Source organism: Coffea arabica, chromosome 2e, assembly GCF_036785885.1.
Source record: "Coffea arabica cultivar ET-39 chromosome 2e, Coffea Arabica ET-39 HiFi, whole genome shotgun sequence".
In the NCBI taxonomy this organism is placed as follows: Eukaryota; Viridiplantae; Streptophyta; class Magnoliopsida; order Gentianales; family Rubiaceae; genus Coffea; species Coffea arabica.
In genome coordinates this window covers 19,384,814-19,402,470 of record NC_092313.1, presented here as the reverse complement: position 1 = coordinate 19,402,470, position 17,657 = coordinate 19,384,814, and the positions used below count along the sequence as shown (strand labels likewise).

The 17,657-nt window shown below is 37.2% G+C and overlaps 1 protein-coding gene and 1 pseudogene across 2 annotated transcripts; both read right to left on the bottom strand.

Moving 5' to 3' along the window:
- Positions 1–5,773: 5,773 nt before the first annotated feature.
- LOC113731628 (ABC transporter G family member 1) lies at positions 5,774–9,909 on the bottom strand. 2 transcript variants are annotated; one of them, XM_027256996.2, is made up of 8 exons: positions 9,515–9,909; positions 9,109–9,188; positions 7,646–8,110; positions 7,466–7,552; positions 7,241–7,366; positions 6,931–7,125; positions 6,743–6,829; positions 5,774–6,659 (listed from the first exon to the last, which is right to left on the bottom strand). In XM_027256996.2, the coding sequence occupies exons 1-8, from the start codon at positions 9,861–9,863 to the stop codon at positions 6,015–6,017; spliced, it is 2,034 nt and encodes a 677-aa protein (XP_027112797.2). In that variant the 5' UTR covers positions 9,864–9,909; the 3' UTR covers positions 5,774–6,014. The 2 variants fall into 2 exon arrangements, with proteins under 2 accessions (XP_027112797.2, XP_071935728.1); XM_072079627.1 differs by having other exon boundaries at positions 9,581–9,909.
- A 3,568-nt stretch (positions 9,910–13,477) lies between these two features.
- Positions 13,478–17,116, bottom strand: LOC113728704 (ABC transporter G family member 1-like; annotated as a pseudogene).
- Positions 17,117–17,657: the final 541 nt, after the last annotated feature.

Here is a 17,657-nt window from a genome sequence, read left to right as displayed (position 1 = left end):
GGTTTGGCGTCCACTTGAGAAAATCAAACAATGGAGACAACGCTTACGTAATCGACTTGATTTATTACAAAGGTTTTTGGCGTGCTTGGTAGATGGGCCAAAGTGTAATAAATTGAATGATTGAAATTGAAGGGCCAAAGTGTAATAAATTCTGGATTGTAGTAGTTATGAGAATTATGTGAAGATTAGGAGCTATTTTTGGATTTCAAGTTGATTAACCCATGAATAGAATAATGAGGTTTATGATATCAATTCGGATTTTGGAATGCGAATTAAACGCCTCATTAGAATTTCAAGAACTTTTACTAAAAGTAAACACTAGACGGATCTCAGTTGAAATTATAGGTATAAAGAATTATTTGTCATAGATTTGTTTGTTTGGAAAAAAAAAAGAAAAAAGAAAGCCAACTAACAAAATTTTTGGTACTGAATTTGCCACATAGTTAATTCTGATATAGAGACAAACGGCGGAGTGTCATTAAAAAAAAAAAAACAAATGACATGTTACTAGTCTTCTTTCTCAGCCGAAACCGAAAATTCTGATTTCGCTGCCGATGTTTGTACACCACCTTTTTCGACAAGAATCGCAAGGCGTGATCCACGAGATTAATAAATGAAGGCGACGGACCATTAAATGTGGTTTGAATTGTAAACAACCGCCCCGGGGCCATGCTAGTCGTGTTTCGAATGCACATGCAGTCGGGCCGGCGGCCATGCTGTAAACGTTTCCCGTCGTGTACTGGCTGCCGGAACCTTCCGCTGAGGACGTAAGCAATCCCACGTAGAGTATTTGTTTTCGTCTATCTTGTTTCTATTGCAAGATCTTTTTTTGTAGTGGTAATACGAAATTTCCGACATAAATTTGATTAAATGATAACATATACTTTATTTTTGTAACTTATTACATTAGTGCCTAACATTAATATTTACTGTTTTACTATTTGAATCTATTGCTGTGCTAATCTCCACGTTGCATCAGGCTATTGAAATTAGTGGTGGCTGGAGGTGCCGCGACTTGAACGGGTCCAGCGTGTTATAATTGGATAATGGTTATAATTGACTTAATTTATTTATATCAATTTATTTAATAAATGAATATAGGTACGGTCAATAACCCATTTATGAATCATTTTGAAATTTTACTTATTATTTGACAAAATTATTGTTATTATATTGGTAGAAAATTCAAATTTATTTTCATAACACTTACTAAAAATTGAGTTTAAATGTATAATTATTTTTAAATGAGTATAAAGGGAAATGCCGAATCAACCCACTGCCCACTAATTAAATGGATTTAATTGAATATCAATTTTGACACAATTAAAGATAAAGGACGGATTTGGACGGGTCATTAGTGGGTGGATTTAGGTAGATCAATTAATATAATTTGATTATGATCGACACCTCTCTGATAGTAGGAGATACCGTGAATTGGTATTGGACTTATAGATGTCTTGAACCCATTAACGTGTGTCATTTTATCCGATAAGTCTTTTTCCCGTGGATTAACAAATATAAATGTTCCATAAACAATTAAAGAGCTACTCAAAAAAAAAAAAAAAAAAAAAAAAAGAGAGGGAGGGAGGGGAAGACTAATAATCCTTCTTAATACCGGCCGTGGAACGCCGCGATTAGTCAACACAACAAGGGCAATAATTCCTGTCACTCTCAGTATGCCTCCGCTCTATCAGCCATACGTTCAAGAATCCAAAGATCTCTCAAATTATGTAGAAAAGATTATTTATATATTCACTATCTTTAGTCGAAATCAAATAATATCCATTGTTACTACACAAAAGAAGTCAGATGGCGATAACACAAGAAAGCTCAGATTTGATGGGGTAAATTGACTAGGTAAATGAGTTCATGGTGGAGAGGCGCTCCAGTTTAAATCAAGCCACCTCACTAATCTTTTCTTCTTTTTCCCAACTGTTCAAGCATTTGTCCCCGTTGTGGATATTTTTTCACACATCTTGGAACATAGCGAATCTTACACGTGGCTCTTGCTCAATACAGCTTCTTCACTTGAAATAGCCAACTCTGTTCCACCACTAAAAGAAGGCCAGCACAGCAAAGTAGAATTGACACTTGATATGATGCAGCTCTGTTGAGTACATGGCCGACTTTGGGAACTGCCAAAAATAGTACGAGGCGCTGGCAGATTAGTGGCCTTGCAAAAGACGTGAATTGTTTATATTCTTTTTCATGCAAACCAAATATTAATTTAACATTTTCAACGGAATTGAAAGGCAATAAACTCTTTCGTACGCTGGAATATTGGAACTTATGTTGCGCCAAACATTGAAAACAAATGAGCTCCAGTTACAGGAAGAAATACGGGAGCTAATTTGTCCATTATCTGGCAACCCAAACAAAAAAAAAGATCTAGGGGTGTTTGTCCATCAGCAGGCATATGTGGCTATAATTCTCTTCAGTTTCGTGGTGTGAGCCCGTTTGACTTGCTATGTTTTAGAATTATTTATTTATTTATTTTTATTTGTAGAAAAATTGTTCACTTTTTTTTTTTTTTTCCACAGAGACGATAAATCTATTATATTCTACGTTAGGAGAAGGAGGCGGACCTGAAGAAATTCAAGGGTAACTCGGAGGGACTGAACTACCACCGGATCAGTACCACCCATTTGAATTTTTTTAAGCAAAATAACTTAAAGCGACAATTGGTGGGAAGCAACCCACTAAGCTTTAATGCTTTGGTGATGGCCGCCGGATCAAAGGCTGGTGGTTGAAAAATTGCTTACCTAACGTGGCCAATTTTGAATGGAATGGATCATCGATGTGACAATTCTGACATATTTGCGTCGAGGGTTTTACCATTGGGATAATTTCATAAACCTCCCTTGAAATTTTTGACATGCAGCCACCTCTCTTGAGGTTTAAAAAATTATACTTACTTTCCTTGGTATTATGAAAGGATTATAATAGGCTCCATAGATCTATGACTCCTAAATAAAAAATGGATGTAAAGGAAAAAGAAATCCGCATTTTACAAATATTTCTTTATCCAATAGCTCGAACTTCATCTCATTTAATACATTATATTCAATTCCTAGATCATTTAAATAGACTGCTTGCTTAGTTTTATAAATAACCTACTAGAGGGATGCATTTGTTAAAAACAATTTCTTCACAACTTACTTAGCAAAGGAGGAAAAAAAAAAAAGAGGTCCAAATGTTAAAAAATGATGCCTTGAAATATAGCCTAAATTTTGCTGCAAAGAACTACCTTAATTTTTTTTTCTTAGTAAGTAATGCTTATATTTGATTTCTTTTGTCATTTAGTTTGTTTTGTAAATCAAATAGGCGAAATGTAGGATATTCATTAGATTTTTTGTACTTACCAAAACATATTTTGTATGGGATGTTTCTACAATTTTTCAAAACTCAAGGGAGGTGATTGCAATCATTACAAATCTCATGGAAGGCTTCTAGAATGATCCCTTTACAATTTTAAAGACTTTGCAAATATCTTAACCTCCTCCGTGTGGGAGTTTGTTCTTTCCACAAATCAATTTAGTGGACCTAAGTAGCCTGCACGTCAACTTCAGTCTCCCATGACTACTCTTCATAAGCGCAGGGGGCTGCATGGAATGAGAATGCCATCTTTGTTACGTCTCCGTGAAAAACATTTGCCCGTGAATCTTGTAAAGGAGCTTTAATTCACTGGTACGGGGGTGGAGGTCCCATGCTAATCCTGCCATTTTACGTCAAATATGTTTTGTGATTGGGAAGTGTTAACCCTATTCCCCTTTTAGTTTATCGCGCACTCACAATTTATTTCATCATGTAACGTGAAAAATGAAAATCATACCATAAAAATGACAGTGAAAGTGCAATTTAGCATTTTCCTGTGCGATTTTATTCTGCATATATGACTAATTTAAGCCTAGTGAGGCGCTCTTGTTCAGCGATTCACTTTTGGATTCAGTTGTTGATATGCACATGATCGTATGCTTGTGAATGATTTCTTGGATCTGTGGGAGATGATACGTCTGAGTAGCCAAGTGATGCAAAGCAACCCTGGTAACTGACTGTTTCGGGTTTGAGTGATATGCTTCTTTTGACTACTCCCTAATCAGGACTCTCTAATGGAATCAAATGCAACAAACAGCTAAGACCTCAGATATAATTTTCTGCTGTCAGAATATTTGCATGAATTATTTTAAGCTCCACCACAGCACACTGTTGGAAGGAGATCCAAATTTTTGAACAATGGTACCATAAGGGAAGGGATTTGGGTCTGCAACCTAGACAAGTGAAACCGTACATTCGACATTTGCATGGGACGGTCCAGATTTTTTCCAAACCTTACAATAAATCAGGATCTAATCCTCAAGGATGGACCCTTATGAAATAATTGCAGCAGATATTCTTTTGTCAGCCCCCCTAATCTTGAAGGAAGGACCCTTCTTATCAAATAATTGCAGAAGAAAATCTTGTCAGGAGCAAGAGATGTCAACATTTTTGTTAACTGCTGTTTGACTTCTAAGAGCTCTCTCGTACCGCCGGGCCAACTCCAGATATATATATATATCCTCCAACGTATAGTTTGCAAGTAACAGAGTACTGGCTTTGGTAATGATAGTTTTGATCTTTTCTCAGGAATCCACAGATTCTTCTTGTAGCGTACGTATCATATGTTGCTATTATATTTTCTAGTACCCCAAAAAATAATTTTGCATACCTTATCGTATATATATTTTTGTTGCACAACATGCTTATTATATAATTAAAAAATAAAATTCAGGTAATATGCAAGAAACTTTTTAGAGTTTCCTCCTTTTGGAAAGGTCCCATGACACGTGTATAAGAAACAGATACCATGCCTACACGGAAGAGAAGCAGCGGTTCCTGGCAGGTCATGACCAAGATTTGGCAAAAAAAAATTGTAAAGTTCAGATTTCATCTTGTACCTCGTTTTTAACATGTGTGGAACTCATAAAATTTTGTTTTAAAATTACACGTTATTAAAAATAAGGTATACCGTATGTAAACACGGTTATATCGTGTGTAAAATACACATAATCTTCGGGACAGTTGCTTCTTGCCCCGGTCCATGCCTACACATGTTAGACTTTTCGTCACCTTCCATTTTTGCACTAATAGTTCTACTTGTCTTATCACTGCTAGGCCAGCGAACAAGCAGGTAAAATACTGAAATTGACGTCAGCCCTGGAAGTTCTTACTGTAGCTTCTGTTTCCCATGGAATACATTCTAGTTGGGTTGAAGGAATTTAACGGGATTGTGTAGAGCTACAAACCATCTTGGCATTCTACTAGCGATTTGTGAGGACTGAGGAGAAGTAATCCAATTCAACACTTAAATTTAATGGATTCAGATCTCAATATATTCAAATTGTTTGATAATAAAAAATTAAACATCTGAATTAATTAAGTGACACTGAATTTTGTAGACAAAATTTGCTTCCAAAATTAAATGTTAACCTATTTATTTATCATTGAATGTGATATGCACTCAAATGTATTAGATTTAATGTTTAACAATTCAATAACTTAATAGATTCAGATTTCAGATTTCAAATTTTAAATTTCAAATTTCAGATTTCAATTTTATTAAACGCACCCTAACCTTTTTTCCCTTCCGGGGAGTAATATATTTGGTTTCATCGACGTCATCTTTTGCATCACGTGCAAATTCGTTGCTCTTAAAGAAATAGATTCGAAGAATGACGATCGTGATTTCTTTGACGGATAATTTATTTATACAAATTGAAGCGGTTCGCTTTAGTGATTAACAGCTAAAACTTTCTCAATTATATTGTTCAACTCATCCAACTCCAGGATGGTTCTTGCTTCCAACAAGAGAAATACAGACTCACCATAATATTTGGACGTGCTAAGATTGATGTTAGGCCAGTAATGTAACATACTACTGAGACTAACGAAAAGAGTCTGATACAGAACTTATTAAATCTCCAGCCAGAGCTTCTTTCTCTTGGCCCTTTAAAGTAACCTAGTGAGCAATTCACAAATCATTCTTTCTTATACGAAAGCCCCAGGTGAAAACGTTTGACCAGAGGTTTAATGCTTTCTCTTACTTTGATTATCCCGAAGAATAAGAGCCTGTATATGATCACCATTAGAAACAAGATTGCCAGATCAATCCACTTGGAGTAGCCCCTCTCAACTTGCCATGTATCTCTCAAAATTGTTTCACCATCAATCGGAGAAGATCCACCCGTCATCAACTCATTACTGGGAAATTTCAGCCCTTCAAACTCGTTCTTGTATAGGCCTTGATATGCATACCTATGGAAGGAAATGTAGTAGATTGGATATTTCCAAAATATTTTTGGCAAATCATCTGGTAAACGAAAGAAACCGCCACTCAGCATCATTACACCTTGAGTACCAGCCCCAATGATCAATCCCATTAGGAAATTTGGTACCAAACTTGCTACAATCATCATGAGGCCTTCAACCAACACAATAGAAGCAAAGAGTACCATAGTGAAGTAGAGAAATCTTTCAGTTCCCCGGTGCAGTCCTACCAGATAATAAGCAATCACTCCGGGAATGACAGCTATGAGGAACAGGAAGAGAACTGATGAAACTGTGTTGCTAATAACAAATGCTGCAACCCCGTAGTGCCCATTCAATCTTTCTCGTTGAAAAACCTGTATGCATTTACTTGTCACAAAATTAATCAGGATGGTTGTTCTGTGACAGAAATAGAGCAAAAAATGAATGTTCTTCTGACCTTTATTTCCTCCACAAATGATGGGAAACCTCCAATACTCAAGAGAGTCAATAATGATGCTACAAACATGAGCATTGAGGCTCTTGCCTGAACAAAATGGTAACAAGCATTTCTAAATAGTAGAATATGGATGCAGGGGGAAGTAAAATTAGAAAAACTGCTAAATGCATACGAAAGATTTGGCTTACATTAATGGAGTTGTAACTGTTTCCAACATTGTAGAAGACGGTACCTAAGCCAAAAGCTAAAGTGATGTATATAGCAAGACGTAGCCAGTAGTAGCCTAGGTCACGGTACATATTCACAAATGACCTCTCTGTCAGGACAAGGCACTGCATAAAGAAGCTAGCACGTCTCCTCTTCTTCGCCATCACTCGAAGTTGCTACAATATATTAATTCAACATTTGCATCTTTAAGGTTTAACATATTGAAGAATGTAAAAGGAGTTGCTCAAACTTTCATATACTATCGCTTCTAGCTTATTCAGGAGAGCTTACTTGTCCATTTATCTGTGCTACTACACTCAGGATCAGGTTATATATATCAGATGATGTGTAAGAATCGACAAGCTTATCGATCACCTCCCTTGTGGTTGTCTTTCCTTCAGCAGCTGATTCAATGTCCTACACATGGTTTCGATGTTTACTGAAATTATAAGCTTGACACCCAAAATACTATAGAGGAGTGCTGCATAACTTAGAAAAGGGCTGTTATACACTTACCTCATCGAAATCTGTGTTTATCATTCTTATATAGTGATCTGCCGGATTTTGTAGACCAGGGCAAGAGAAACCATTCCTTGCAAAAAACTAAATTGACAACAAAAATTAGTCATCCGCAATAACTATTTTCTCTCAGATCAAAGCAACCAAAAACCAAAGTCCAACACTAAACATACTCACCTGACTTGCTGCAAAGGAAGGTCCAAAGTATATGGTCCTACCCAAGGAAAGGAGACAAAGGTTGTCAAGCAGATTGCAGACTTCTGTACTAGGCTGATGCATTGATGCTATTACTGTCATCCCATATTCCTTGGCAAGTTCAACAATTCGATTCATGACATAGTATGAAGCAGCGCTATCGAGTCCACTTGTCGGCTCATCCAGGAAAAGAAGCTTCGGTCGCGTCAACATTTCAATGCAAATGCTTACTCTCCTTTTCTGTCCACCGCTGAGACCTTTGCTTCCCCAGCCTCCAATTCTGGTGTCAATACAACTCTGCAATCCCATTTCCCTGATCGTCCTGTCTGCTCTGTCTATTTTCTCTGCCTTTGACATAGTGTTAGGCAGTTGGAGCTGGGCGGAGTAGTATACAGCTTCTCTTGTGGTTAAAGTCCATGTCAGGATATTGTCTTGAGTCACATAAGCCTGAAAAAAGAAAAAGATTATACAGGGCTATACATTTAGAGATCTTTTTTCTTTAATACAGAAAAAGTATCATTTGGTAAGACTCGTACATATAGAACTTTCAAGGAATCTGTTACTAAATTTCTTTCTTTGTATTTTGATTATAATCACGCCTTCCAAAATCTGGAATGATTCAATATTTTATATAGTATTAGATAAGCACTGGCCGAACCAGAAGTCGAGTTTTTTGTTTTGGGGGGGGGGGGGGGGGGGGGGGTAAAACTAGTAAAGTTGTACACTTAGAAGGAATACTTTTACAATTTCATAAAAATCTCGGGGGGCAAAGTCTAATTTTTTAAGGATATACATGAAAATATTTAATATTTAAAAGGGATGTATAAGAATTTCCAAAATCTTGGGGGGTCAAAGTCTAATTTGTACAAAGACAAAAGCGAAATCTTTAAATTTTTAAGGAAATACAAAAAGATTTGTAAAATTTTGGAGGGCGGCTCCCCTTTCCCCCTCTTCCCCCGCCACCACCCTTTGCAAGATAAATGTCATAGTTAAATAAAGTATAATTATTTTACTTTTTTGTTAGGATTCAAATTCCAAATTATTATCGACAATTTTCTATCTTACGAGTGCCCCGAAGATAGAATTCAGATGTTGATGGAGTAATAAATGCAAGATAGCGTAGTAATCATTATTTTGTGTTTTGCATAGTTACATGGTAGATGGATGTGATTTAAGCGCAGTAACAAGTATCTAGCGGGCACTTGTTAGAAAAATCCAACATAAGAATACATGTTTAAGGCAATCAAATCAACCAATCTGAGAGGAAAGAATTTCAGACTTTGGCACGTATAAATCTGGTAAACGGTGTGTTTGTTTGTTGGTCAGAATATATTGCCTCATGCATCATTACTATAAGCATGGTGAAAGCGTGGTGCATCATTACTATATATTGCCTCATGCTGCCGTGTTGAAAGCGTGGTGAAGAAGAAAAGTATTGGTCATACCGACGTTCCATAAGCTAGCTGTTGCATTCGGCCGTTAACTAAAATTTCCCCCCTTTGCTTTGATTTTGAATCAAGCCTTCCTGAAATAAGCATACCACCATATAGAGTTGGAAAGAAGTTTAGTCTGGGTTTCATGCCACAAAATCCCCTACCATATTTGTTATTTAAGGCCTAAGAAAAGGACAAATTAATTGGGTTTTGGCCAAGCCATTACAAGGACCAAGTTTTGATGCCTTGCAGACTGAGATTTTAAAAGCAAGTAGTTGGTATAAATGTTCTTTCAAAGCAAGTAGATGTTGGATGTCTCTCTGCATACCAATTTTTCTAGAGGGAGTAATTGTTTTGAGATAACAAGGAAACACATGAATTCTGGCACGTAAAAGATTGAGCAAAAGACTCGTAGCACCTGCTAGCGCATCAAGCAGCGTGGACTTGCCACAGCCAGAAGGACCCATAATGGCTAAAAGTTCACCTGGACGTGCATAGCCCGTGAGCCCTTGAAGGATCGCTTTACACCCCTTCTTACCATTAGGAACACTAACCCACAAGTCGTCCCACGTTAAAAACACGCCTTTGCTGTTTGAGTTAGATTTACAGTAATCTGGACCAGCATTTTCCTTTCCATCTTCATGATCTCCATCCACCTCTAATGGAATCTTGATTTCTGAAACAGTAGGATGTGGCGAATTCATCAGCACATCAGCATAGTCGTCGTAGCTAAGAGGAGATGGGGAGGCGAGATTTGGAGAAGCCATGCTGAAGTAGTTTCGGGACTAGGGGAGCTAGCTAGGAATATTTTGAGGATACAATACTTATATATATAGTAAGACCCCCAATGCCATTTACGTATAATTTTAGTGGAGTAGAGAAGGAGTTGATCAGTGCGAGTAGTTTTAATGATTTACATGCAATAAATGATTTATTAGTAGATGGATTTAATCATGGTGGGCTGGAAAGTCGCCAATTGTATGGGTGATCGTGATTTCTGAAGCCGAACACAAGGAGTCCTTGTTAATGCATTAAAGCAGGTTCTTGAAATCTCAAGATGATCATGTAAATCATTAAATTGCATAGGTTTGCCACTTTCTGCTTGAAGGCAACTCGAGATCATCTTTTTATTGCAATCAAGTTGCGGGCTACCAACGCTAAAAGGATACTTACATTGCATAACTACGTACTGTTTGAAGATAAACCCGTTGTATTGAATTTACATTTGATTGAGATTGTGCTTTTGGCACGAGTACTTAATGGTATAGAGAAAACTCAGAAAGATATATCCAGCAGGAGATGTGGTCAAATCTTGGCCATGAATAGTTTCAAATGATTACTAGTTACAAATAGTGGGTGCATGCGTGATTATTCAAATTAGAGGGGCACTGGCCGCAGCTATCAGAAATCTTAAACGGAGGCTTCTGAAATTATCCCATCAAAGAATTGTCTTCTTCGTCGTATCGTACTTGAGGACTTTTGAGGTTACGCACTCTCCGCGTCGGCCTTTGTTATTCCATTCTGCGACAACTTCAGCATCAAATTAATTGAAACCTCGAAAGGCTCATTCCTCTAGGCTCGGTCTTGCAAAATAGTAGTAGTAGTTGTATCTATTCTTCACACGCATCCATCATGTGGGCACCCTGAGTAGTTAGTAGTTATTAGTAGCTGTGTTCTGAGTTTGATTGCATTTTTTGCCGCTGCCATGTTGTCATCGCAGTACTAGCTAGCGCGCTACTCTGCATGGATGGCTTCCTGTAGCCCATCCATTTAGCTGTCATCTTGGCACCCAATCAGCTTGTGCACGATCTTCGGATCAATGGAATATCAACAAGTGTGTCTGATATTCTGATTTTTTTTTTTTGCATAGACAAGGCAAGGAAAATGTATAAATTAGAGGTGGCAATTTGTCCCAAGTCCCAATGGGTTACCCATGCCCATGGGGACTTTGGGCGGGATGGGTATTGGATTTTGATATTGGGTTTAAAATGGGACAAATCCCAATTGTACCCATTAATTGATGGGAATACTTGGGTACCCATTGGGCTCAAATAACAAGGGCACTGTTTGGTTTAGCTATTTTTTGGGGGGTATTTTTGAAATATTTTATTATAGCAGTGTATATGAAAATTTTTTACTATAAAATTTTTTTGAAATATTTGATATACTAATATGGATGGGATGTTTTTTGAGTTATTGTATATTACTGTAACATTGTATTTGAAAAACTTATTTTTTGAAAAAATAGCCAATCCAAACGGAGTCTTAGATTAAAAAATTATCTTTAACAATTTTTATAGTCATACTAGAAAATATAATCTAGTAGTTTTCCTAGTCATTATCCACAAGAATTTTCAACATTTCAGTCAATTTAGACCTGTCATCTTTGGACAATGATGAGGATAAATATTCAACACCTTAAGTACCTTGGTCATCTTGATATATGTTGGAATATGACTGTATATCTATTTTTTCCTTTATTTGTTAATCCAATTTTTTATGGGAATCCTGAGTATAAAGCACTTGCATGTTTATTTAATAAAACTAAAAAAATTTAATAAATCAAAAATATTAAAATTATATAAAAAAATAAAAATGAATTAAAGGAAAAAAAATATGTAGAAAATAGATTTGGGTATTGGGCGGGATCAATCTAAACCCATCCCAAAGTGATCCCGCCCAAGTTAGTCCCAAAACACATATGGGTAAGGTTGGGCCCAAATCCATATGACTCGGTTCCATCACAAACCCAAGCACATCCCGCCCATTTTGCCACCTCTAGTATAAATCATGATTATTGATGTATACACAGGGATATTAATGAAAAGTTTTTAACGCTCAGCAACTTAGAGCTAACTGAAAATGGGAAGATGTTTAATTGCTGTTTGCCTTATTGGGCGTCCAGTGATTCATTTTCTCACTGAAGTGACCTCTAAACAACAATCTTGGGACTACCCTCCACCAGAATTAACAGGTTAGATTAGACAGCAACAAAAGTTGAAATCACATGGTCCGTCCAAGTAACTAGGCAACTCACCAGATTTTGCACTACTTCTAAGGTGGTTCCGTTTGATAAAATTGAATCTGAATTCAAAAGTCTGAATTTTGAAATTTGAATATTGAAATAATTAATTTGCTGAATTTTAAGCACTGAAAAGACATATATGAAAGTTTGAATTTCAATACCAAACCGATTTATACTATTTGATAAATATTTATAACTGAATGTTTAATAAATTTAATTTGACAATTTTGCCCTTATATCTTTTCATTCAAAAAGAAATAGAACCTATGATTTAATTAACTTAAAATTGTTAGGTATGAAAATGACAATATTTATTTTTTAAATCAAATTAGTATAAAAGATGAAATATAGTGTATGAGGAGTATGGAGAAGATGTGAAAGTCATTAAAAAGGGAGAAAAGAAAAACAAAAAATCGTTAGATAGAAAATATCAAGTTGTTTAATTAGATAAAAATTTTGAACATAATTAACAAACAATGGTAGTTTTGGTAGATAAGATAAGGTAGTTGAAGTAATTCTATTGATTATTATCAGAATTAAGCATGCAGTTAGGATTCTTGTGCTGAAAAAAATACACACAAGTTCAGCAGATGGATTTTTATTTATTAAACACTCGAAACATCTGAATGTTTGAATAGGTTCAGTTTCAACAATTTTTTATGTTATCTAACAGACCATAAATCAAGTTAGATGCTTTTTCGTCAATCTCTGAGGATACTAAAGACACCAGAAGTGATGGAATCTCAGTTAGTTACTATTGCACTTCTTAGAAACTGTCAATGCCATCTACTCGTGTCATTCTACCCTACCTGTTGGTGGGAGTTTGGAATTTACAAACTGCTGCTTCGTGCTAACACAACCAACCAACGGACCTCATTATAGCTATGTTTTTAGAATCGGACCAGATATCGATTCGGTCGAGCTCAGGGGTCAATGGGTTCAATCGGATTCGATAGGGGTTGAACCGGATAACGTCATAAATAAAATTTATTAAAAATTAAAATATTATATGTAAAATACTTAATAACATGTTAATATTAATAAAGGTATATTCATATATATATTTGATGTTTCAAATATATTTAATAAGAAAATACAAATAAATTAGAGCAATCAAGTAGCAATTTATATTATTTAATAAGCATTAACAAGTTTAGAATTAAAATTATGGATTTAATTGAAAAATAACACCAAACTTTAAGACAACATTTATAAAGTATGAAATATTTGAAATATGTAAATAATTTTTAACAACTTAAGGATCAAAACATCATATTAAAAATATTCTGCCCTTTCAAAAAAAAAAAAAAAGAGACCCGGTTCATTTTTTCGGTCAAACTCGGGTTTTGACCTGGTTTGACCGAATTTTTGATTTCCCGATTTTTAGGATTAACTCGGACCGACCAACTTGCCGGTTCCCGGTTCGATCGGTCGAACCGGCCGGTCCGGTCCGAGTTTAAAAACAGGGCATTATAGTGCGAGCCTGATAAGTTAAAACTTTTCTGCAATCTTGATAGTCCCAAAGAGTAGGAGTCTGTACAATCACCATTCCAAATAAGATTTCCAGATCAATCCACTTGGAGTAACCCATCTCCACTTGCCAGATATCCCTCAAAATAGTTTCACCATCTACCAGATTAGATGATCCTCCGGCCAACAGATTTTTGGGAAATGCTAGCCCTTGGAATTCATTCTTGTATAGTCCTTGATATGCATACTTATGAAAGGCAATGTAGTACATCGGATATTTCCAAAAAATCTTTGGTAAATCACTTGGAAGTCGAAAGAAACCGCCGCTTAACATCATTAAACCTTGAAGTCCAGCACCGGTGACGAGTCCCATGAGGAAATTTGGCACTATGGTCGCCACAATCATCACAAGGGTCTCAACCAACATAAGACATGCAATGAGTACCATTATGAAGTACAAAAATCTGTCACTTCCCTGCTGAAGTCCAACAAAGGTAATAAAAAATTGCTCCAGGAATCATAGATATTAGGAGCAAGAAAGGAAGTGAAGAAACTGTATTGCTGACAACAAATGCTGCAACACCGTGATGCCCATTTTATCTTTCACGCTTGAAGACCTACACATGTTAATTAGGCAAAACATATCCAACAGATTGTTCCGGGAAATCATAAAGTTGATAATAAAATGAATGGTCTAACCTTTATGTCTTCCACAACTGATGGGAACCCTCCAAGAGCCATGATGGTTAATAACGATGCTACAAACATAAGCATAGAACCTCTGGCCTAAACAAAAATGGGAAACTTGAATATCTGAGAACATTAAAAATTCATGGCGTGAAACTCCTACCTAGTCAATAGAAACACTGATGATTGAACTTACATTGATGGAGCTGTAACTGTTTCCAACATTATGGAACACGGTACCCAACCCAAACCTAATGCAATGTATATACCAAGGCGCAACCAGTAGTACCCTACATCACGGTACATATTCAGAAATGACCTTTCAATGAGGATGAGGCAGTGTATAAAGAAGCTTGCGGGGCTCCCCTTCTTCTCCATCGTACCAGTGCTCTGCACCTCATAAATGAGAAATTTAGCATGTCAAAGAATATTCAATTGTTAATAAACATCGCGCAAGCTTTTCTTTTGCTTCAGGTCTTCCATCAGTTCAAGTGGCTTACTTGTTTATCCATCTCTGCTGCTTGTCTCAGGATATCTTTATAGGCATCAGACGATCTATAAGATTCTGCCAGCATATCAATTGCTTCCCTTGTGGTTGTCTTTCCTCCTGCACCGTATTGAATGTCCTAAAATTGTTTCACATTTTATTCAATTACCAGATACCTAAATGACAACGTACAAGGGGAAGTGGGAAAGGGGAGTCAACCCAACCTCCGGCCTGGAACAGCTTTAAGCTCTATGCAGTGGCTAAGGAGCCCAAGGCCAGGTGTTAAGGGTGAAGTTAACTGGCTAAGTACCTCACTGAAATCACTGTTGACCATCCTCAGATAATGATCTGCTGGATTCTGGAGAGCAGGACATGGAAAGCCATTCACTGCAAAAAACTGAAGCAGGCAAAAATCAGTCAACTCAAACGGATTTCACATCTCAACTTCAGAAAGCAAAGTCAGCTAAGATACTGGGGCGCTGAGCCAGTTTAACAATTCTAGGATATTGTACTCACCTGATTTGCAGCATAGGCAGGTCCAAAGTATATTGTCCTACCCAAACAGAGGAGGCAAAGATTGTCAAGGAGCTTGAAGGCTTCACTGCTAGGTTGATGCAAAGATGCTACCACAGTCATCCCATAATGCCGAGCCAGTCTAACAATTCTATTTACAATACAGTATGCAGCAGCACTGTCGAGTCCACTTGTTGGCTCATCAAGGAAGAGAAGCTTGGGTCGCGTCAAAATTTCCATGCAAATGCTCACTCTCCTCTTTTGCACGTTACTGAGGCCTTTAATGCCCCAGCCTCCAATTCTAGTATCAAAGCAAGGAAGCAATCCCATTTCCCTTATCGTTCTCTCTGCTCTCTCTTTTTTCTCTGATCTCGACATTGCATTTGGCAGTTGGAGGTTAGCAGAATAGTAGACAGCTTCTCTAACGGTCAATGTCCATGTTAGGATGTCATCATCAGTCACGTAGGCCTAAAAGAAGCACAAGGTAATGAGTTACAGATTTTATAGTACTTTTAGCTATAAGTGATTTCTATGGCCTATTGAAAACTTGAGGAGCCCCAATTATATTAATTACATTATATTTGTGCCCTCGAACTCAGGTTTCTAGCAAGGAAGGGGGGAAAACATCCCATCAGGATCAAGTAATGAGAATGGCAAGAAAGAGCTCCTGTGATCCCAGAGGTATAGAAGGTTTCCCCTTTCTACCAATCAAGTAGAAGGAACAGGGTTCATCTCCATTCATGTAGTCAATCATGATGTGAATCTGACTTTCTTCTGCCATCAACAGAAGTGATAAAATGGTCTCTGGGAACAATTTATTTATCTGATTTCTGTATGTTTTGGCTCTTGCATAGATGTCAATGAATATCACCCAAATCCGTGTGCGCAGCTGCTCTTAATTTTCAACTCCATAGACCAAGAATTTAACTCTAGTGGCTAAAAGTGATAGCAAAAGTTAGAACTAGAGTAGTTTTGTAATTGGCATTGTAAGATAACAGCGGAGAAGAGCAAATACCGATGTCCCATATGCAAGCTCTTGTTGTCGGCCATTAATCAGAATTTCGCCACTCCGCTTCATCTTTGTGCCTAGCCTCCCTGAAAGAGTTGACAGTTTCTGCTAGTAAATTCCAAAATTTCTACTGAAACACTTGAAAAGGGGCATTAATGGGACAGAATTTTGTGGAAACCAGGATTTGGACTTGTTATGCGAAGTACAGAGAGGAAATTAACAGCTGCATTTTGGGGTGGCACGAAATCAAGATTACACATCCAGAAACCTATGTAAATGAACAACACATTGGAAGTTTAGAACATAAAAGGAAAAACCTCGAATGGGAAAACACTACATCAACAGATTGGCCATGATTATTCAAGTTTCCATATTGCGCCAATGGAGAAAATTACAAAAGATTCAGTCCGGTTGCTAAGTTTTCTAATGGACAGTGCTGTTAAAAAATTAACAGGCTTTTTAATAGGAGCTGACGTTCAAGTACAAGTATAAAGAAAATAAAATAAAAAGTTTTAAGTTGTTGTTTTACCAGACAATGCATCCAGAAGAGTTGATTTGCCACAACCAGGAGGACCCATGATCGCCAGGAGCTGACCGGGAGTTGCATAACCATTAAGTCCTTGCAGAATGAATTTGGTGCCTTCTTTTACATTGGAAACTGTCACCCAAATGTCCTTCCACGTCAAGTATACTCCTCTCCCATGAAAACCATATTGTGCTCCACCTGCAACAAAATCAACCGTTTCAACATCAAGCGCATCCTTTTCACATTGTTCAAGGTCGGGCAGGTGTGCATGCGAATCCTTGCAAATTGGATAAGCCATGAAGAATCAAAATTGTGGTTGAAAATGTCAGAATTGTGATACACTGCAAAAGGGATGCTGGCATTTAAAGCTAGCTAGTATATTACTGTGTTAGCTAAGTTAAGCCTGGGCTGGGGGGAAATGAACAAACAACTTCATGTATTGTACGGACGGCGCTTTTCCCCAGTGGTTCCCGTGACGCCAAGAGACAGGGCAGAGACGCAAGAAAGATTTGTCTGTGGAGAACGGATGCTAGCGTCGTTCAGAGGGGCTAATGGCTAATGAATCCAAAAGCCATGAGACATTATTCTTGTTACAGTGTTGAACAAAATCCAATTGCTACGACTGATATATTCAACTCTGTGGCGTTATTCGAGGAACACGGGCTTGGGACAAGCGGCTGGCGATGCTGCCCTTGACAGATCAAGAAATTGTCAAGGGATTTTCCAGATTTGTGAGAGGAGTTTAGCTATTTAGACCATTAAACAGATTGGTCAGTGTCCGAATTTCCACTCTTGTGTAACTCTATACTCCCTCGTATCCTTGGGAATGCCTTTATAGCTTTTT